This window comes from Zea mays, chromosome 6 (genome assembly GCF_902167145.1).
Source record: "Zea mays cultivar B73 chromosome 6, Zm-B73-REFERENCE-NAM-5.0, whole genome shotgun sequence".
Lineage (NCBI taxonomy): Eukaryota > Viridiplantae > Streptophyta > Magnoliopsida > Poales > Poaceae > Zea > Zea mays.
The window spans coordinates 161,324,645-161,348,216 of NC_050101.1; the positions used below are offsets into that span (position 1 = coordinate 161,324,645).

General features: G+C 46.1%; 1 protein-coding gene across 1 annotated transcript in view; it reads left to right on the forward strand.

Moving 5' to 3' along the window:
* LOC103631541 (nicastrin) overlaps nt 1–22,630 on the forward strand; it is a 35,789-nt gene extending 13,159 nt beyond the window's left edge. The window contains exons 11-14 of the mRNA XM_020540143.1: nt 3,614–3,687; nt 3,868–4,000; nt 4,081–4,152; nt 22,349–22,630. Of these exons, the coding sequence (XP_020395732.1) occupies nt 3,614–3,687; nt 3,868–4,000; nt 4,081–4,152; nt 22,349–22,630 (561 nt within the window). The remainder of the gene's footprint in view (nt 1–3,613; nt 3,688–3,867; nt 4,001–4,080; nt 4,153–22,348) is intronic.
* The last annotated feature ends 942 nt before the right edge of the window (nt 22,631–23,572 follow it).

Below are 23,572 nucleotides of genomic sequence, written 5' to 3' on the forward strand. Positions count from 1 at the left end.
ATTCTCGGGGCGCACGTACGTGCCCTGGAAATTGCCGGCGAAGGCTTGGACTAGGTCGTCCCAGTTGGAGATCTGCCCCGGAGGCAGGTGCTCCAACCAGGCGCGAGCTGTGTCGGAGAGGAACAGGGGGAGGTTGCGGATGACGAGGTTGTCATCGTCCGTTCCACCCAGTTGGCAGGCCAGACTGTAGTTCGCGAGCCACAGTTCCGGTCTCGTCTCCCCCGAGTACTTTGTGATAGTAGTCGGGGGTCGGAACCGGGTCGGGAACGGTGCCCGTCGGATGGCCCGGCTGAAGGCCTGCGTACTGGGTGGCTCGGGCGAGGGACTCCGATCCTCCCCGCTGTCATAGCGTCCCCCACGCCTAGGGTGGTAGCCTCGGCGCACCCTCTCGTCGAGGTGGGCCCGACGGTCGCGGTGATGGTGCTTGTTGCCGAGGCGGCCCGGGGCCGCAGGCGCGGTGTTGCGCGTGCGCCCGGTGTAGACCGAGGCTTCCCGCATGAATCGGGAAGTCGCGGCATGAGGTTCCGAGGGGTACCCCTGCCTTCGGGAGGCAGAGCTCTCGGCCCGTCGGACCGCAGCGCCTTCCAGGAGATTCTTGAGATCCCCCTGGATTCGCCGGCCCTCGGTGGTTGATGGCTCCGGCATCGCGCGGAGAAGCATCGCTGCTGCAGCCAGGTTCTGGCCGACCCCACTAGATGCGGGTGGTGGCCTGACCCTGACGTCGTCGGCGACGCGGTGCTGGAAGCCCTAGGGCAGATGACGTATTTCTCCGGCCGGGGGTTGGCCCGCCCATGCCTGCCCGACGTCCCGGCGGATCGGCTCAAGCGCTCCTGCTCCCTCGTCGAGCCTGGCCTACACCCCGCGGATTTGCTCGAGCTGTGGGTCATGGCCCCCCGCCTGAACGGGGACCACAGCTAGCTCCCGGGGGATGTCAACGCGGGGCGCCGGCCTAGGGAGGTCACCGTCCTCCGGCATGCCGAGATGATTGCCTTCGGAGGGACCCCCTAGATCGACGTGGAAACATTCGCGGCTTGGGCCGCAGTCCTCGTCGCCGAGGCTGCGGCTACCGTCGGAACAGTCTGAGAGGCAGTAGTCACATGCGGTCATGAAGTCCCGCATGGCACTGGGGTTGCCAAGTCCAGAGAAGTCCCAGCAGATGCTGGGCTCGTCATCTTCCTCGGACCCAGAGGGCCCGTAGGTCGAGACGTCCGTCAGCCGGTCCCAAGGCGACCGCATGTGAAACCCCAGAGGGTTTGGACTCGCCTCTACGAGAGCGCCCGCCAAAGCGAGGTTGCTAGACGGGTTGAGGCTGAATCCAAATGACGTGGGATGGGAATCGGTCGGTACCTCTTGGTCGACGAGCGGCGATAAAGTCACGTCGGGGACTGATTGCACCGTCGTCTCAGGTACAAGGGTGACGTCCAGCAAGCTTTTCGCGAGCGCGCTGGCGTCGTCCGCTTGCTCGGGATTGGCGTGTCGCGGGGAGACGGCGCTCGTCTTCGTCTCAAGCGCGAAGTCGATACCTGGTGCGCCCCCCGTTGGGGTGCCGGCGTTGTCGACTCGCTCGACAGCCGACGAGGCGCTGCCTCCTGCTTGGCCTTGGTTGCCCTGCCTTCCCCTCCGTCGGCGGGGAATAGGTTGGGATGAGCTCGAAGGTTGTTCTTCCACCACGCGGGGAAGACGTCGTCGATTCCACCACCGGCGGGCGGGCTGTCGGCCGCCATTGTCGTTGTCACGCGACGGTGGAAGGAGTATCATGTCGTAGCTGCCGTCGAAGGACATGAACTCAAGACTCCCGAAACGGAGCACCGTCCCGGGTTGGAGAGGTTGCTGGAGACTGCCCATCTGGAGCTTGACGGGAAGCTGTTCGTCAACACGTAGCAGGCCCCTACCTGGCGCGCCAACTGTCGGCGTTTCGAGACTGGGGGGTCCCTGGGCCGACGAGTGAATGTCGCCGCGTGCCCCAGCCCAGATGGGTCGAGCGCGAGGGTGAGCGCGAAGGGGGGAGAGCGAGGCGGCCGGAGACCGGCGTGAGAGAGGTGGGAATCCCGCGGCCTTCGTGTTCGTCCCGCGCCCAGGTCGGGTGCGCTTGCAGTAGGGGGTTACAAGCGTCCACGCGGGAGAGGGAGCGAGCGGCTCCAAGCGAGCGCCTGCCTCGTCCTCGTCCTCGCGCGGCCAACCCTCTCTAAGAGGGCCCTGGTCCTTCCTTTTATAGGCGTAAGGAGAGGATCCAGGTGTACAATGGGGGGTGTAGCAGAGTGCTACGTGTCTAGCGGAGGAGAGCTAGCGCCCTAAGTACATGCCGTTGTGGCAGCCGAAGAGATTTTGGCACCCAGCTGGTGTGATGTCGTGGCCATCGGAGGAGCGATGGAGCCTGGTGGAGGGACAGCTGTCGGAGCGGTTGAGTCCTTGCTGACGTCCTCTTGCTTCCGTAAGGGGGCTGAGAGCCGCCGTCGTCACAGAGTATGCGGGGCGCCATCATTGCCTATCTGGCGGAGCGAGCCAGATGGGACACCGGTCTTGTTTCCTGCGTCCCGAGTCAGCTCGGGGTAGGGCGATGATGGCGCCTCCTGTTGACGTGGCTGGTCTGCGACCTAGGTTGGGCGATGTGGAAGCTCCTCCGAGGCCGAGGTCGAGTCTGTCTTCCGTGGCCGAGGTCGGGTCCGAGCCCCTGGGTCGGGCGAGGCGGAGTTCGTCGTCTTTTAGGGCAGAGCCCAAGTTCGAGCCCTGGGTCGGGCCGAGCGGAGTTCGTCGTCTTCTGGGGCCGAGCCCAAGTCTGAGCCCTGGGTCAGGCGGAGCGGAGTTCGCCGTCTTCCGGGACTTAGCCCGAGTCCGAGCCCTGGGTCGGGCGGAGCGGAGTTCGCCGTCTTCCGGGACTTAGCCCGAGTCCGAGCCCTGGGTCGGGCGGAGCGGAGTTCGCCGTCTTCTAGGGCCGAGCCCAAGTCCGAGCCCTGGGTCGGGCGGAGCGGAGTTCACCGTCTTCCGGGACTTAGCCCGAGTCCGAGCCCTGGGTCGGGCGGAGCGGAGTTCGCCGTCTTCCGGGGCTGAGCCCGAGTCCGAGCCCTGGGTCGGGCGAAGCGGGGCTTCCTATGGTGCCTTCGGCAGGGCCTGACTGCCTGTCAGTCTCACTCTGTCAAGTGGCACCGCAGTCGGAGTGGCGCAGGCGGCGCTGTCCTTCTGTCAGGCCGGTCAGTGGAGCGGCGAAGTGACGGCGGTCGCTTCGGCTCTGCCGGCTGGGGGGCGCGTGTCAGGATAAAGGTGTCAGGCCACCTTTGCATTAAATGCTCCTGCGATTTGGTCGGTTGGTGCGGCGATTTGGTCAGGGTTGCTTCTTAGCGAAGGCAGGGCCTCGGGCGAGCCGGAAATATGTTCGCCGTTGGAGGGGGGCCTCGGGCGAGACGGAAATCCTCCGGGGTCGGCTGCCCTTGTCCGAGGCTAGGCTCGGGCGAGGCGTGATTGAGTCGCTCGAATGGACTGATCCCTGACTTAGTCGCGCCCATTAGGCCTTTGCATCTTTATGCTGATGGGGGTTACCAGCTGAGAATTAGGAGCCTTGAGGGTACCCCTAATTATGGTCCCCGACAACTATTTTTCTAATCGACATGAACTTCAGACAACCAAAGCTCAAACACATGATTCAGCATCCTGCCTCAAAGAACAATCATGCTTGCCCTTAGGTGGACACAGGTGTGTTTTTTCTCCTTAGAGATAGTTTGCAAGTTGCATAATCATGTACACTATACGCTAATACAGTAAAGTTCAAAATTATCTGTCTGAAGCTACTATATGCACCTACAGAGTGTCATACCTCTATATTTAGTTTTTATATGTTATATCATTGTTTGAATACTCATACTCGAAGGGCAGTGTATGGACTTCATTACCGCCACTTAAAAACGGATCTACAGGGCATCCGAAACCTTTAATATTGGCTATTGCGTCTCAAGACTCTGCATCATTTTTTCGGGACCGTAGTCTTGGTTCAGATTCTCCCATATCTGTAAGTTGCTAGTTTGCTAACTGTATGTGATTGTCCTATTCATATTATTTATTTGCCAGGGATAATTTTGAGTTTCACAGGGATTGATTGCTTTGCTCATTGCTGTTGATGCTCTTTCTCACATTCATGGTCTAAGCAAGCTTAAGAAACAGGTATGATATGACTACTGAAATTTTGTTTGTTAGTCGCTTCCATAATATTATGCTAGATATTCTTTTCTATCTTACTTAGAGCAGGTATGCAGCAGATCATATTGAAAGTCGCCTAGAGGGGGGGTGGATAGGCGAAACCTGAAAATTAAAACTTTATCCCCCAACTAGATCCTTTGATTAGTGGTTAGAACAAGATGAACAATTATCGGAGTATAAAAACTAAGTTCTTGCTAGTAAAAAGTATAGCTTTCAAATAATGCGGAAGTGATAAATCAATACAACTAATAATTCTATGATAACAAAGCAAGAAAGCTTAGATGAAAAAGAGCACTAACTCAAGTTCTTTTCTTGCGGAGTGTTGCTTCACTTAAATGATATTTTAACTTGAAGCAACACCAAATGATATGAGCAAAGAATAGTGCAAGAGAACTTAGAGTAAGAGAAAGCAAACAAATCACAAGCAAAAGCACAATGAACACAGGTGATTTGTTTTACCGAGGTTCGGCCCTCGAAGGCCTAGTCCCCGTTGAGGAGTCCACTTAAGGACGGGTCTTTTTCAACCCTTTCCCTCTCTCCCGATCACACAAGGATCGGCGAGCTCTTCTTCTTCTCAAGGATCACTCTCGATCCCACAAGGACCACCACAATCTTTGGTGTCTCTTGCTAGCTTTTACAAGCCCCCAACACTTTGGAGGAAGTTCGAATGGGAGTCAAAAACTCCACGCGCAAATGAACACAAAGATGTAGCGCACACTATCTCTCAATGAGTCTCACAAGGCGCTAGGGCTAAACTCAATTGAGTAGCTCTCAATTGCTTGCTCTCTCTTTTGTGGCACTTGTATTGGGTGTAGTGGACTAAATCTTGTGTATATGATGGATCAATGAATATAGGTGGTTGGGAGGGCTTGAGTGTGTCAACTAGATGACTTAGAATGTTGCTTGGACTCCCACACATTGAAGTGGCCGGTTGGGGTGGTATTTATAGCCAACATCCAATTTTGTAGCCGTTGGAGAAGCTGCTGGCGATGGGCGCACCGGACAGTCCGGTGCACACCGGACATGTCCGGTGCCCCTGCCATGTCATCCTATCCGTTGAGATTGGAGCTGGTCGACCGTTGGAGGCTTTGTCCTTATGTGGCACCGGACAGTCCGGTGCACACCGGACAGTCCGGTGCCTCTCTGATCCTCTGCTCTGACTTCTGCCGCGTGTACTGTTCTGCACTGTTTACTGTCAGAGTCGACCGTTGGCGCGAAGATGACCGTTGCTCCGCTGGCACACCGGACAGTCCGGTGCACACCGGACAGTCCGGTGAATTTTAGCGGAGCGGCTGCCGTGCGAACCCGAGGCTGGCGAGTTCTGGAGACCGCGCTTCCTTGGAGCACCGGACATGTCCGGTGCACACCGGACAGTCCGGTGAATTATAGCGCGCCGGCTTCCGAGAATTCCCGAGGGCGAAGAGTTTGAGTCTGAGTCCCCTGGTGCACCGGACAGGTACTGTTCACTGTCCGGTGGCACACCGGACAGTCCGGTGCGCCAGACCAGGGGAGCCCTCGGTTGCCCCATTGCTCCTTTATTGAATCCAAAACTTGGTCTTTTTATTGGCTGAGTGTGAACCTTTTACACCTGTATAATCTATACACTTGGGCAAACTAGTTAGTCCAATTATTTGTGTTGGGCAATTCAACCACCAAAATTATTTAGGAACTAGGTGTAAGCCTAATTCCCTTTCAATCTCCCCCTTTTTGGTGATTGATGCCAACACAAACCAAAGCAAATAGAGAAGTGCATAATTGAACTAGTTTGCATGATGTAAGTGTAAAGGTTGCTTGGAATTGAGCCAATATAACTACTTACAAGATATGCAAGGAATGTTTCTTTCTTATGTAACATTTTGGACCACGTTTGCACCACATGTTTTGTTTTTGCAAATCCCTTTTGTAAATCCATTTCAAAGATCTTTTGCAAATAGTCAAAGGTAAATGAATAAGAGTTTGCAAAGCATTTTTTTAAGATTTGAAATTTTCTCCCCCTGTTTCAAATGCTTTTCTTTTGACTTAACAAAACTTCCCTTAAAAGAGATCCACCTCTTAGTGTTCAAGAGGGTTTTGATATACCATTTTTGAAATACTACTTTCTCCCCCTTTTGAACACAATAGGATACCAAATGATAAATACTTTTGGAAATCACTAAGTTTTAGTGGTGGTGGTGCGGTCCTTTTGCTTTGGGCTCATTTCTCCCCCTTTTTGGCATGAATCGCCAAAAACGGAATCATTAGAGCCCTCGAAGTGCTATCTTCCCCTTTGGGCATAAATAAATGAGTTAAGATTATACCAAAGGCGAAGTCCGGTCTTTTAGCTTTGGGCTCCTACTCTCTTCAAAGACGAAGTCCTTTTCTTTGATGCTCATTTCTCCCTCAAAGAATAGAGAGTTGCTTGGAGTGATGGCGAAGTATGATATACGGAGTGGAAGCCTTTGTTTTCGCCGAAGACTCCATTTCCCTTTCAATCTACGACTTAGCATAGTAATATACTTGGAAACATATTAGTCGTAGTCATGGTACGGGAATAATAGGATATATGCATTTGTACCAAAATGAAAGAGATATGATCAAGAGATATGTCAATTAAGCATGATCATAGTTCTATATAATATAGATTTCTCCCCCTACATATGTGCCTTGAGAGGAATACATATTTTGGCCTTAAATGCCAGGTGCACATAATTAGGTTAATGAGAACAAGTCTATATCATAGAGAAAGTGAAGTGCATTGTGTCATAGTATATGAGTGATGCTCAAGAGAGTTTATGCACTTATGAAAGCATGTTGCAAACATTCTAAGCATTTTCCTTTAAGGATTTCAAAGAGACTTAAGGACCATCCACCTTTGGAACAAAGGTAGCTTATCCTCGTTACAAGGTTAAGCTTTAAGCTCTTTGACAATAGAATTACTTCATCTAGTTTTAGCAAAGATGTAATAATGCATGAGTGAAATTTTAAGAGGTTAAACTAGGTATGAAGCAGGGATAAACGCAAAGGTCATGCTTTCTCTTCCTTTTATACAAGATATGCAAAGAGTGTATATAGGAGGAAGATTTAGGTACAGGTTTGAATGAAAGGAAGTGGTTTTACCCTTTTGTACCTTCTCATAAAGACGTTCTCTCCATTGTGCTTATGTCCTTGGTGAGAGCACCTAGAGGGGGGGGTGAATAGGTGATCCTGTAAAAACTTCAAACTTAAGCCACAAAAACTTGTTAAGTGTTAGCACGATTATTGCCAAGTGGCTAAGGTGAAGTCTCAACAAAACACAGTACCACAAGAGAATCAAGCACAGAGTGACACAGTGGTTTTATCCCGTGGTTCGGCCAAGACCAACGCTTGCCTACTCCACGTTGTGGCGTCCCAACGGACGAGGGTTGCAATCAACCCCTCTCAAGCGGTCCAAAGACCCACTTGAATACCACGGTGTTTTGTTTTCCTTTCACTATCCCGTTTGCAAGGAATCTCCACAAATTGGAGTCTCTTGCCCTTACAAGTATATGATCACAAATGAAACACAGAGTAAGGGAGGGAAGCAACACACACAAATCCACAGCAAAAGCGCACACACACGGCCAAGAATCGAGCTCACAAGACTATCTCAGAGTTCTCACTTAGAACAGAGCTCGAATCACTTAGAAACACAAACGAATGCGCAGAGACTTAGTGTGGATGATCAAGAATGCTCAAAGGTTGCTTGTGTATCTCCTCCATGCGCCTAGGGGCTCCTTTTATAGCCCCAAGGCAGCTAGGAGCCGTTGAGAGCAAATCCGGAAGGCCATCCTTGCCTTCTGTCGTCGGGGGCACCGGACAGTCCGGTGCACACCGGACACTGTCCGGTGCCCGATTTGTTTCCTTAAACGGCGAAGACGACCGTTGCAGACCGTTGGCAGATCTGGCGCTGTTGACGCACCGGACATGTCCGGTGCACACCGGACAGTCCGGTGCCGTCTTCCGACCGTTGGCTCGGCCACGTGTCCCGCGCGGATTGCGCGGCCGACCGTTGGCCCTGGCCGACCGTTGGCTCACCGGACAGTCCGGTGCACACCGGACAGTCCGGTGAATTTTAGCCGTACGCCGCCGGCCAATTTCCCGAGAGCGGCCAGTTCGAGTCGCGCCAGCCTGGCGCACCGGACACTGTCCGATGCACACCGGACAGTCCGGTGCTCCAGACCGAGCTGGGTCTTGGCAGCACACAGCCAAGTCCCTTCTCCTTTTCTCTATTCTTCTTCTTTCTGTTTCTAGCACTTAGACAAATATATTAGTACTTAAAACCAATGTACTAAGGCTTAGAAACATACCTTTACTTCATGATTTTCACCTTGTTCATCCATGTACATAAATTCCCAATTAAGCACATGTGTTGGCACTCAATCACCAAAATACATAGAAATGGCCCAAGGGCACATTTCCCTTTCAATCTCCCCCTTTTTGGTGATTTATGCCAACACAACATAAAGCAACTAGAACAAGTGCAAACTCACTTCAAATAAAATAAATTTAAGTTTTATTCAATTTTGGCATATATGGATCATCCTTTGCCACCACTTGGTTTGTTTTTGCAAATCAAACTCAAATCTCTATCTCTAAGTCAAACACACATGTTGTAGTATAAAGAGAGTCATTCCAAAAGAGATTGATCAAAGATTTCAAAAACTCCCCCTTTTTCCCATAATCAACACTTCTCCCCACAAGAAGCCAACTTTTGAAAATAGAGACAATAAGAGACAATAAAAGCTTTTGACAAAACAAAAACTCTATTCTACTATTTTCAAAATCTCTCAAGTGGTAGCTGATCCATTTATCACTTTGGCCTTTATTTTCTCCCCCTTTGGCATCAAGCACCAAAACGGGATCAATCTTGGCCTGTTAACCCCATTGCCTCACCAAAGTCTTCAATTAAGAGCAAATGGCAATAAGATTTCATGAGATGAACTTGGAATTAGTTACCCTCTCATCGGAGTGCAGTGGAAGTCTTTCATGGTCCAAGTCCACCTTTTCCCTTTCAATCCTCCTTCGAGACTAAATTATCAAACTCAAACACATGGTTAGTCTCAAAGGGTCAAGTTGTAACACATCTCCCCCTAAACATGTGCATCACTTTGCAACGGACTTGTGAGGTCCAGGGAGTGTTTGTACAACTTGAGCACCACAATAAGCAACAAAATGCAAAAAGGAACATGATCAAAAGCATAACTACATGTATGCTACAATTCAATCCAGGTTCCGCGAATCTAAGACATTTAGCTCACTACGCAACCTGCAAAAGGTCTTCTCATCTAGAGGCTTAGTGAAGATATCGGCTAGCTGGTTCTCGGTGCTAACATGAAACACTTCGATATCTCCCTTTTGCTGGTGGTCTCTCAAAAAGTGATGCCGGATGTCTATGTGCTTTGTGCGGCTGTGTTCAACAGGATTCTCCGCCATGCGGATAGCACTCTCATTGTCACATAGGAGTGGGACTTTGCTCAGATTGTAGCCAAAGTCCCTGAGGGTTTGCCTCATCCAAAGTAGTTGCGCGCAACACTGTCCTGCGGCAACATACTCGGCCTCAGCGGTGGATAGGGCAACGGAGGTTTGTTTCTTAGAGTTCCATGACACCAGGGACCTTCCTAAGAATTGGCACGTCCCCGATGTACTCTTCCTATCGACCTTACATCCAGCATAGTCGGAGTCAGAGTATCCAACTAAGTCAAAGGTAGACCCCTTTGGATACCAGAGCCCGAAGCAAGGCGTAGCAACCAAATATCTAAGAATTCGCTTCACCGCCACTAAGTGACACTCCTTAGGATCGGATTGAAATCTAGCACACATGCATACGCTAAGCATAATATCCGGTCTACTAGCACATAAGTAAAGCAAAGAACCTATCATTGACCGGAATGCTTTTTGATCAACGGACTTACCTCCTTTGTTGAGGTCGGTGTGTCCGTCGGTCCCCATCGGAGTCTTTGCGGGCTTGGCGTCCTTCATCCCAAACCGCTTTAGCAGATCTTGCGTGTACTTCGTTTGGGAGATGAAGGTGCCGTCCTTGAGTTGCTTCACTTGGAACCCAAGGAAGTAGTTCAACTCGCCCATCATCGACATCTCGAATTTCTGCGTCATCACCCTGCTAAACTCTTCACAAGACTTTTGGTTAGTAGAACCAAATATTATGTCATCGACATAAATTTGGCACACAAACAAATCACCATTACAAGTCTTAGTAAAAAGAGTTGGATCGGCTTTCCCAACCTTGAAAGCATTAGCAATTAAGAAATCTCTAAGGCATTCATACCATGCTCTTGGGGCTTGCTTAAGTCCATAGAGCGCCTTAGAGAGCTTACACACATGGTCGGGGTACCGTTCATCCTCGAAGCCAGGGGGTTGCTCCACATACACCTCCTCCTTGATTGGCCCGTTGAGGAAAGCGCTCTTCACATCCATTTGAAACAACCTGAAAGAATGGTGAGCGGCATATGCTAGCAAGATACGAATTGATTCTAGCCTAGCCACAGGAGCAAAAGTCTCCTCGAAATCCAAACCTGCGACTTGGGCATAACCTTTTGCCACAAGTCGAGCCTTGTTTCTCGTCACCACCCCGTGCTCGTCCTGTTTGTTGCGGAACACCCACTTGGTTCCCACAACATTTTGCTTCGGACGAGGCACCAGTGTCCAAACTTCATTGCGCTTGAAATTGTTTAACTCCTCTTGCATGGCCAACACCCAGTCCGGATCTAGCAAGGCCTCTTCTACCCTGAAAGGCTCAATAGAAGAGACAAAGGAGTAATGCTCACAAAAATTAACTAATCGAGATCGAGTAGTTACTCCCTTGCTAATGTCACCCAGAATTTGATCGACGGGATGATCCCTTTGAATCATTGCTCGAACTTGGGTTGGAGGTGCCGGTTGCACTTCTTCCTCCATCACTTGATTATCTTGTGTTCCCCCTTGATCAAGCGCCTCCGCTTGAGGTACCTGTTCGTCATCTTTGGATGGGGGATGCACCATAGTTGAGGAAGAAGGTTGATCTCGTTCATCTTGTTCCTGTGGCCGTACTTCTCCAATCGCCATGGTCCGTATAGCGGCCGTCGGAACATCTTCTTCATCTACATCATCACAATCAACAACTTGCTCTCTTGGAGAGCCATTAGTCTCATCAAATACAACGTCGCTAGAGACTTCAACCAAACCCGATGATTTGTTGAAGACTCTATACGCCTTTGTATTTGAGTCATAACCTAATAAAAACCCTTCTACAGCTTTGGGAGCAAACTTAGAATTTCTACCCTTCTTCACTAGAATGTAGCATTTACTCCCAAATACACGAAAGTACGATACATTGGGTTTGTTACCGGTTAGTAGCTCATACGACGTCTTCTTGAGGAGGCGATGAAGGTAGACCCTGTTGATGGCGTGGCACGCCGTGTTCACGGCTTCCGTCCAAAAGCACTCGGGGGTCTTGAACTCTCCTAGCATCGTCCTCGCCATGTCGATGAGCGTCCTGTTCTTCCTCTCTACCACACCATTTTGCTGTGGTGTGTAGGGAGCGGAGAACTCGTGCTTGATCCCTTCCTCTTCAAGGAACTCCTCCACTTGAAGGTTCTTGAACTCGGACCCGTTGTCGCTTCTTATCTTTTTCACTTTGAGCTCAAACTCATTTTGAGCCCTCCTGAGGAAGCGCTTGAGGGTCCCTTGGGTTTCGGATTTTTCCTGCAAAAAGAACACCCAAGTGAAGCGGGAAAAGTCATCAACAATAACTAAACCATACTTACTTCCTCCTATGCTCAGATAGGCGACAGGTCCGAAGAGGTCCATATGCAGCAGCTCCAGGGGTCTTGACGTGGTCATCACATTCTTGCTGTGATGCGCTCCTCCCACCTGTTTACCTGCCTGACAAGCTGCACAAGGTCTATCTTTTTCGAAATGTACATTCGTTAGACCTATCACATGTTCTCCCTTTAGAAGCTTGTGGAGGTTCTTCATCCCCACATGTGCTAAGCGGCGATGCCATAGCCAGCCCATGCAAGTCTTAGCCATTAAGCATGCATCTAGACCGGCCTCTTCTTTTGCAAAATCAACTAAATAAAGTTTGCCGTCTAGTACACCCTTAAAAGCTAGTGAACCATCACATCTTCTAAAGACAGACACATCTACATTTGTAAATAAACAATTATATCCCATTTGACATAATTGACTGACAGATAGCAAATTATATCCAAGTCTCTCCACTAAGAATACGTTTGATATAGAATGCTCATTAGAAATTGCAATTTTACCTAGCCCTTTTACCTTGCCTTGATTCCCATCACTGAATATAATTGAATCTTGGGAATCCTTATTTTTGACGTAGGAGGTGAACATCTTCTTCTCCCCCGTCATATGGTTTGTGCATCCGCTGTCAATAATCCAGCTTGAACCCCCGGATGCATAAACCTGCAAGGCAAATTTAGGCTTGGGTCTTAGGTACCCAACTCATGTTGGGTCCTGCAAGGTTAGTGCAAATATCCTTAGGGACCCAAATGCAAGTTTTGTCTCCCTTGCATTTTGCCCCTAACTTCCTAGCAACTATTTTCCTATCCTTTCTACAAATAGCAAAGGAAGTGTTTAAAGCACAATAAATTATAGAAGGTTCATTTGCTATTTTCCTAGGAGCATGAATAACATTCCTTCTAGGCATATGATGAATAGCATTTCTTTTAGGAACAACATTTTTCCTAGTAACATTTCTATCATACACATAAGAGGAACTAGGAGCAAACATGGTATGAGAATCATAAACATATGAATCATAAGCATCATGACTTACATTTCTAGTTTGTCTTCTATCATGATACAAAAATGCATGGTTCCTTTTAGCACTAGTAGCCATAGGGGCCTTCCCTTTCTCCTTGGCGGGAATGGGAGCCTTATGGCTTGTTAAGTTCTTAGCTTCTCTCTTGAAGCCAAGTCCATCCTTAATTGAGGGGTGTCTACCAATTGTATAGGCATCCCTTGCAAATTTTAGCTTATCGAAATCATTCTTGCTAGTCTTAAGTTGAGCATTAAGACTAGCCAGTTCATCATTAAGCTTGGAAATTGAAACTAGGTGTTCACTACAAGCATTAATGTCAAAGTCTTTACACCTAGTACAAATTTCAACATGTTCTACACAAGAATTGGATTTGTTTGCTACTTCTAATTTAGCATTTAAATCATTGTTGACACCTTTCAAAGTAGAAATGGTTTCATGACAAGTAGATAGTTCAAAAGAAAGCATTTCATTTCTCTTAACTTCTAAAGCATAGGATTTTTGTGCCTCAACAAATTTATCATGCTCTTCATACAACAAATCCTCTTGCTTTTCTAAAAGTATATTCTTTTCATTCAAGGCATCAATTAATTCATTAATTTTGTCTATCTTAGATCTATCTAAGCCCTTGAACAAACATGAATAATCTACTTCATCCTCATCACTAGATTCGTCCTCACTTGAAGAAGCATAGGTAGAGTTGCGAGTACATACCTTCGTCTCTCTTGCCATAAGGCATGTGTGACGCTCGTTGGGGAAGAGGGTTGATTTGTTGAAGGCGGTGGCGGCGAGTCCTTCATTGTCGGAGTCGGACGAGGAGCAATCCGAGTCCCACTCCTTGCCTAGATGCGCCTCGCCCTTTGCCTTCTTGTAATGCTTCTTCTTTTCCCTCTTGTTCCCCTTTTCCTGGTCACTATCATTATCAGGACAGTTAGCAATAAAATGACCAAGCTTACCGCATTTGAAGCATGATCGCTTCCCCTTGGTCTTAGTCTTGCTCGGCTGTCCATTGCGACCCTTTAGCACCGTCTTGAATCTCTTGATAATGAGGGCCATTTCTTCATCGTTGAGTCCAGCCGCCTCAATTTGTGCCACCTTGCTAGGTAGCGCCTCCTTGCTTCGTGTTGCCTTGAGAGCGAGAGGTTGCGGCTCGTTGATCGGACCATTCAAGGCGTCGTCCACATATCTCGCCTCCTTGATCATCATTCGCCCGCTAACAAATTTCCCAAGAACTTCTTCGGGCGACATCTTGGTGTACCTGGGATTTTCACGTATATTGTTCACCAAGTGAGGATCAAGAACGGTAAATGACCTTAGCATTAGGCGGACGACGTCGTGGTCCGTCCATCGCGTGCTCCCGTAGCTTCTTATCTTGTTGATAAGGGTCTTGAGCCGATTGTATGTTTGCGTTGGCTCCTCGCCCCTTATCATTGCGAACCGTCCAAGCTCGCCCTCCACCAACTCCATCTTGGTGAGTAAGGTGACGTCGTTCCCCTCATGAGAAATCTTGAGGGTGTCCCAGATTTGCTTGGCGTTATCCAAGCCGCTCACCTTATGGTATTCATTCCTGCACAAGGAAGCTAGAAGAACAGTAGTAGCTTGTGCATTCTTATGAATTTGTTCATTAATGAACATGGGACTATCCGAACTATCAAAATGCATTCCACTCTCTACAATCTCCCATATACTAGGATGGAGAGAGAATAGGTGACTACGCATTTTGTGGCTCCAAAATCCGTAGTCCTCTCCATCAAAGTGTGGGGGCTTGCCGAGTGGAATGGAGAGCAAATGAGAATGTGAACTTTGCGGAATACGAGAGTAATCAAAAGAAAAGTTTGAATTAACCGGTTTTCTTCTCTCGTAGTCATTGTGGTCCTCGTCCTTTTGGGAAGAAGTAGACTCGTCGCTGTCGTAGTAGACGATCTCCTTGATGCGCCTGGTCTTCTTCTTCTTCCCTTCCTTCCGTCTTTGGCCCGAGCCGGAGTCGGTAGGCTTATCGTCCTTCGGCTCGTTGACGAAGGATTCCTTCTCTTTGTCGTTGATCACTATACCCTTCCCCTTAGGATCCATCTCTTCGGGCGGTTAGTCCCTTTGTGAAGAGAACGGCTCCGATACCAATTGAGAGCACCTAGAGGGGGGGTGAATAGGTGATCCTGTAAAAACTTCAAACTTAAGCCACAAAAACTTGTTAAGTGTTAGCACGATTATTGCCAAGTGGCTAAGGTGAAGTCTCAACAAAACACAGTACCACAAGAGAATCAAGCACAGAGTGACACAGTGGTTTTATCCCGTGGTTCGGCCAAGACCAACGCTTGCCTACTCCACGTTGTGGCGTCCCAACGGACGAGGGTTGCAATCAACCCCTCTCAAGCGGTCCAAAGACCCACTTGAATACCACGGTGTTTTGTTTTCCTTTCACTATCCCGTTTGCAAGGAATCTCCACAAATTGGAGTCTCTTGCCCTTACAAGTATATGATCACAAATGAAACACAGAGTAAGGGAGGGAAGCAACACACACAAATCCACAGCAAAAGCGCACACACACGGCCAAGAATCGAGCTCACAAGACTATCTCAGAGTTCTCACTTAGAACAGAGCTCGAATCACTTAGAAACACAAACGAATGCGCAGAGACTTAGTGTGGATGATCAAGAATGCTCAAAGGTTGCTTGTGTATCTCCTCCATGCGCCTAGGGGCTCCTTTTATAGCCCCAAGGCAGCTAGGAGCCGTTGAGAGCAAATCCGGAAGGCCATCCTTGCCTTCTGTCGTCGGGGGCACCGGACAGTCCGGTGCACACCGGACACTGTCCGGTGCCCGATTTGTTTCCTTAAACGGCGAAGACGACCGTTGCAGACCGTTGGCAGATCTGGCGCTGTTGACGCACCGGACATGTCCGGTGCACACCGGACAGTCCGGTGCCGTCTTCCGACCGTTGGCTCGGCCACGTGTCCCGCGCGGATTGCGCGGCCGACCGTTGGCCCTGGCCGACCGTTGGCTCACCGGACAGTCCGGTGCACACCGGACAGTCCGGTGAATTTTAGCCGTACGCCGCCGGCCAATTTCCCGAGAGCGGCCAGTTCGAGTCGCGCCAGCCTGGCGCACCGGACACTGTCCGGTGCACACCGGACAGTCCGGTGCTCCAGACCGAGCTGGGTCTTGGCAGCACACAGCCAAGTCCCTTCTCCTTTTCTCTATTCTTCTTCTTTCTGTTTCTAGCACTTAGACAAATATATTAGTACTTAAAACCAATGTACTAAGGCTTAGAAACATACCTTTACTTCATGATTTTCACCTTGTTCATCCATGTACATAAATTCCCAATTAAGCACATGTGTTGGCACTCAATCACCAAAATACATAGAAATGGCCCAAGGGCACATTTCCCTTTCACTTGGTCTCGTTTGCTTAAGACCTATGCTTAATAAAAGTGTGTGAAAATATTTTGCACAAGAGAGAGTTCTATAACTAGTGATCTTTTTCAAGTTATTGTTAGCATAAATCAAATGGATCACAAGTTGTATAAATGAATCATGAATTCTCCTTTTTCCTTAGTGCATACCATTTGAAATCAAATTCAAATTTCATGAGGCACTAAGAAGCATAAGTGACAATTGAGGTTGTTCAATGATCAACCAATATGCGATCAAGAAAACAACAAAGGCATTAAATTTTCAATCAAGCTTAAAAATAGGAGAATCCAATAAGCATGCTACTTTAGAAATGAAAGCAACAATCCTTGATAAAAGCGACATTATTTTAACAAGTTGGATTGATGTGTAGTAGCATACTATATGAGGAACATTATTCTCATGCAAGAGACTATATGAAATTACTAAGATAAAGCAATAGTCTCAACATAATCAAAATATAATAATGGACTCCCCCTAAAGATATGCATCAAGTAATTTAAAGAAATGATTTCGATGCATTCATTTTTAAGGACATAAAGGGAGAAGCATTATACATTTTGATCAAGGCTCATAAATTTAGCAATAAACAACTTGAGCCTGATAATCTCATAATGAAAAAGGATTTAGAATGCTTACAACCAGTTGTGAAGACCTTATTGTCCAGGTAGATGTTGTTGTCCTTGATGTTCTTTCTTTTTCATTTGAGTGTCCTTCCTTTATATTTGTCTCTTTTACCTTCCAAACTTATTGAAAATACTCAAGAGACATGTTAATAGCGCAAGGGAGTCTATGGTGAAGGATGATTACTTTAGATAATTAGCATACAAGATTCATCATCCACAAGTCACATAGACATGAAGTAAAATCCTTAACATTAGTGCATTTCATTTGAGAAAAATGAGTGAGCACCTTTTAAACATTTTTAATAATCATTGGAGATTTTACTTTATCATATTGGAGTTAGTTAATCATCACTTGGAAACAAATCAATATGATAACATATATATAAATATCGCAAAGGAATTAAATAGATTCTAATGGACATGAGCATTGAGAAAATGATATTTGAATGCACACTTAGTTAATTTTGGTCCAACAGCGAATCTATTCCTCACAAGGGTAGAATATGATAATTTAGATTAAATACCCATAGAGATGGGAACTAAACTTAATTAAGAAGATGAGTTCCCATACCTTTGCTTTTACCTTTCTTCTTTTGGGTGAAGATCAACCCATGAGGCTTGTGTACTTTCCCTTCTATGCATATTTATAAGTAAGCTCAAGAGATACGTTAGCAACACAAGCTCTAGTTTCCATTTAGTAATCATTTTGATAAAGAATGAGAAGTTAGATTAACAAAACATGGAAACTCTATAGCATGAACTAGATTATTCATAGATGATGTTATGCTTAATTTTAACTCATAAAACAAGCATAACTAATCCTTTGAGATTATAGGAATAAATCTAAATCATGATTTGGAAAGCGATAAATGTAGAAGAATCATATCCAATTTAAGCAATAAAACATACAACATACATTATTGGATTGATTTTCCTTGTCATGGTGGATTACGCATTTCCATAGAGAAAATTATCTCTACAAGTGAGACTACTTAAATTATTTAGATAAAAACATTAGTCTCACATTTTTAGCTATAGAGAGAATTTTTCCTTTTATAAGTGTCCTAAGTATTTGAATTCCTTACATGACACCTTATTCTTTTAAGAACATGAAATATCTCTCTATATCTAGAACATGGCAATAATAATTAATGTAAAAACATGCCATGAAAAATTGCAACAATTTAAAACATGTAGATTGTCATAATATAGAATTGATAAATACACAATCTACCATATGAAAGGAATTTCTTCAAAGAATGATGACATAATTTTAAAACATCCTTAAGTGCTTTCTATTTCTATGTGACTACACAAGACACATGACAAATTAAGATAATTGCACTTAAGAATATAAATGTTACCATCCTTTGACTTTCCTCCATGTTGTAGGCTTTGAAATTCCGCACATGATAATTCTTTAATTCCTACAACATCAATATCTTCCCCGAGATGATATGGGTTTTGAATAACATATTGAAATAACCTTGGGTCAATCTTGAATATGTAGATCATTTGAAGATTGATAGCTTGAGTTGATAAGAATTGAATTAACTTCCTCAAGCACCCCAAAGGTTCATACCATCTCCTTCTCCTACAAATCTTGTCAAGCACATTTTGGTACCCATCGCTTGATGGGTCCATTAAGGTTAGTAAACAAAGATCTAGGAACCCAAGTGTCCTTTGTGCTAGCGCTTGGTAAACTCGTTACCTTTCTAGCACAAGTTGTAATCTTGGGTTGCCTAGTTATATATGAATCAAATGACAAGTTAGGAGTGGGATTTTTACCAATGGGACAATCTTTGCATTGATGTCCCTTCTTTCGGCATGTGTAGCATAGGCGTTTTCCAAGTTTTGAAGATTTCTTCTTTCCTTGTTTGTTGCTTGCTACATGGTTAGTAAAAATTTTCTTTTCTAACCCTATGCCTCTTTGTTTTAAATGGGGACAAGATCTAAGTAAGTGTCCCTTCTTGGAGCATTTAAAACAAAGTCTATCATCCTTGTCAATAATCAAGCCATTAATATAGGGACATGACCTAATCAAGTGTCCCACTTCAAAGCATTCACTACACCTCTTAATGTGAAGTGTGGCTTGATCATTACCTTGGATGTTACCTTTTGTGGAGGCGTGGTTGAGGCTTTTGGAGGAGGTGTTGAATTTTATCTTTTGTTTCCTCCTTATGGCAATCCTCAAATTCTTGACATTTTCTTCAAGGGATGTAGTGCATGCCGCGGTTTTTCCTGTCTCAAGCTTCTTCACCATGTGATCACGGTTATCTTGAGAAGGTTGGGCAATGCATTTCCCTTTTAGTTGTGTCAAGCTCTTCTTTAGCCTCTCATTTTCTTCTTTGAGCTTTTGATATGAATCATCATTTGTTCCTGCAAATTCTGACTCAAAGGAAGATTTGCTTGTTGACAAACAACAAGCATTAGCACATGGTAATATAGTATTAATTTGAATACATGTGCATGAGTGAGGTTGTTGGGATTTTAAATTTTCTATCACAACCTCATGAGCAATGTTTAATATGATATGATCATCTCTAAGATTTTCATGAGAGCATAGGAGCATATCATATTTTTCTTGAAAAGCTAGATTTTCAATTTTTAGCTTTTCCACTTGGTCCTTAAGCAAGGTATTCCTATTTACTAATTGAGCGATACAATGTGAAGCGTTATTTTGCTCAATTGAAATAGTTTCATACCTTTGGACCAAATCAACATGAGAGCACTTTAGCTCCTCATGTTCTTTAGTCAACTCGTCAAAGTGTTGCATCTTTATGGAGAGAATATCTTCTAGCCTTTGACGAGCTTCGCTTTGCTCTCTCGCTCTTTCTAGAAGTTTGAGCATGACCGCCTTATCTTCTTGGCTTAGGCGAGCGTAGAGATGCACAGAGCTTCTTTCTTCCTCCTCATCCTCATTTGTGCTTCCGCCATCATTTTCATTAGCCACACAACATATGTGGGAATCGAAATGGGAAGACAAACTTTTTGGAGAGGTGGATTCATCGTTTGGTCTCCATCGTTCATTTTCTTCTTCTTCCTTGCAAGGGTTAGTATCACAAATACCAGGGAAGTAGAAGCACAAAATGAACTATTATGTTTGGACTTATTAAATTTGCTTTTAATTCTAATCCAAATATCATGTACATCACAAATGGGTTTGTCATATTTTATTATGAAGGCATGATAATCTTCTTTGCTAAGGGATTTACTTAAGATGTCATAAGCTAGATAGTTTAAGCGTATACATCTTAAATCTTCTTCGGAGGCATTTTCCCTAGCATAGTTAGGAGGAATAATACTCTTGTCCAAAATTTGTTCTAATTGTGGGTCTACCGCTCTAAAGGCATTTATCACTCTAGTAGACCAAGAAACATAATTAGAATAATCGGAAAGTAATATCTCAAGAGTTACCTCCTTGTTCTCCTGGGTCTTCTTGTTCTTTTGGGATCTTCTACGAGCCATCACTTCGAGTTGTTAGACTCAAGATGAAGTGCCTAGCTCCGATACCAATTGAAAGTCGCCTAGAGGGGGGGTGGATAGGCGAAACCTGAAAATTAAAACTTTATCCCCCAACTAGATCCTTTGATTAGTGGTTAGAACAAGATGAACAATTATCGGAGTATAAAAACTAAGTTCTTGCTAGTAAAAAGTATAGCTTTCAAATAATGCGGAAGTGATAAATCAATACAACTAATAATTCTATGATAACAAAGCAAGAAAGCTTAGATGAAAAAGAGCACTAACTCAAGTTCTTTTCTTGCGGAGTGTTGCTTCACTTAAATGATATTTTAACTTGAAGCAACACCAAATGATATGAGCAAAGAATAGTGCAAGAGAACTTAGAGTAAGAGAAAGCAAACAAATCACAAGCAAAAGCACAATGAACACAGGTGATTTGTTTTACCGAGGTTCGGCCCTCGAAGGCCTAGTCCCCGTTGAGGAGTCCACTTAAGGACGGGTCTTTTTCAACCCTTTCCCTCTCTCCCGATCACACAAGGATCGGCGAGCTCTTCTTCTTCTCAAGGATCACTCTCGATCCCACAAGGACCACCACAATCTTTGGTGTCTCTTGCTAGCTTTTACAAGCCCCCAACACTTTGGAGGAAGTTCGAATGGGAGTCAAAAACTCCACGCGCAAATGAACACAAAGATGTAGCGCACACTATCTCTCAATGAGTCTCACAAGGCGCTAGGGCTAAACTCAATTGAGTAGCTCTCAATTGCTTGCTCTCTCTTTTGTGGCACTTGTATTGGGTGTAGTGGACTAAATCTTGTGTATATGATGGATCAATGAATATAGGTGGTTGGGAGGGCTTGAGTGTGTCAACTAGATGACTTAGAATGTTGCTTGGACTCCCACACATTGAAGTGGCCGGTTGGGGTGGTATTTATAGCCAACATCCAATTTTGTAGCCGTTGGAGAAGCTGCTGGTGATGGGCGCACCGGACAGTCCGGTGCACACCGGACATGTCCGGTGCCCCTGCCACGTCATCCTATCCGTTGAGATTGGAGCTGGTCGACCGTTGGAGGCTTTGTCCTTATGTGGCACCGGACAGTCCGGTGCACACCGGACAGTCCGGTGCCTCTCTGATCCTCTGCTCTGACTTCTGCCGCGTGTACTGTTCTGCACTGTTTACTGTCAGAGTCGACCGTTGGCGCGAAGATGACCGTTGCTCCGCTGGCACACCGGACAGTCCGGTGCACACCGGACAGTCCGGTGAATTTTAGCGGAGCGGCTGCCGTGCGAACCCGAGGCTGGCGAGTTCTGGAGACCGCGCTTCCTTGGAGCACCGGACATGTCCGGTGCACACCGGACAGTCCGGTGAATTATAGCGCGCCGGCTTCCGAGAATTCCCGAGGGCGAAGAGTTTGAGTCTGAGTCCCCTGGTGCACCGGACAGGTACTGTTCACTGTCCGGTGGCACACCGGACAGTCCGGTGCGCCAGACCAGGGGAGCCCTCGGTTGCCCCATTGCTCCTTTATTGAATCCAAAACTTGGTCTTTTTATTGGCTGAGTGTGAACCTTTTACACCTGTATAATCTATACACTTGGGCAAACTAGTTAGTCCAATTATTTGTGTTGGGCAATTCAACCACCAAAATTATTTAGGAACTAGGTGTAAGCCTAATTCCCTTTCACATATCCACCATTTTATCTTTACCTCTTTTATACTTGTTGTAAGGTTCAAGCTACTGGTATCTTTGTTAATGTTCTCATTATCTTATACCCTAGCTTACACATGGGGTGGTACATTTAATATGGTTCTTCATATCACTCTCTGAATTTACGTGTGATTGGTTTCTGAAGAAACATCTTCCTGACATTTTCCCTAATTCTTATACAGCTTGTGTTCGCTGTTTTTAATGGTGAGGCCTGGGGTTATCTTGGTAGTCGGAAATTCTTACAGGAATTAGATGAAGCCGCTGCTTCTGTGAATGGAATTAGTAGCTTAATGATTGACCAGGTGAGTGCCAGAAAAATTAATACAGACAGAGACAACCTCAGACTACAGTTAATCATGGAGATTTTAGACCATGGAGATTTTAGTGTGATATTTGAGCTGGCCAATTTTGACCATGGAGATTTTATTCGTTCTAAATTGTACATAGTTTTGGCTTTTTTCTAGATACATTTTTTTACTATCTTGTATTTTCTGGCAGCAGCGATGGGCTAGTACCTCACCTGAACTTATGTATTTAGACTTGTGTGAACTTATGTATTTGAAGTTATATATCTATGTGTTTGAAATCTGTATTGTATGTGATATTCTGTGTGTCTATTTTTTCATTTCTGTATTTTTTTTTCTGAAAAAGCGTTAAGAACGTGGGTACCGTCGAACTTAATGGGCAGCCCTCGCCGACCCACGTAGGACCCATAAGTTCGTCGGCCACCTGTCCCCGTCGAACTTAAATGTAAGAACGTGGGTGTCGTCGAACTTACGGGAAAAAATTCGACGGCCCCCGTCGAACTTAAAAACCCACGTTCTTAATGTTAAGTTCGACGGTACCCACGTTTTTATGTTAAGTTCGACGGTACCCACGTTCTTAATGTTAAGTTCGTCGGGGCCGTCGAACTTAAATCTCTAAGTTCGTCCAAAAATTGTCGTCGACTATATTCGTCGGTAAACCCACGTTCTTATGGTAAGTTCGACGACCTATTACATTAAGTTCGAAGGTTTTTCACCCACGTTCTTTAACCAGTTTCCTGTAGTGTATACATGGTTTCCTGACCCCCCAGGAGACAAGTGCCCGTTCTTCAGAGCCGGACCTCCAGGTTGTTGGACGCACAGGACTTTAGTTTTAAATACTAGGACACCCGCCACGGAGTGGTGGAGTGTGCAGGATTTTGGGTACGGAACCAGGCTAACCGCCCACACAGGCTCCGAACCATCTATGGAACGGGCATCCGTTCTTTAGAACCGGCCCCCAGGCCTTCCCCCGGTTTTGTAAAGAAATAAATATTGTTTTCTAAGCAGCATTTAACACTTATCTGTGTAACACATGTTCCTGTTGTGTGCGATATTGTTGACTCTTCCTTAGTACCTGGCCCCCCGCCTGGGATGCAGGCT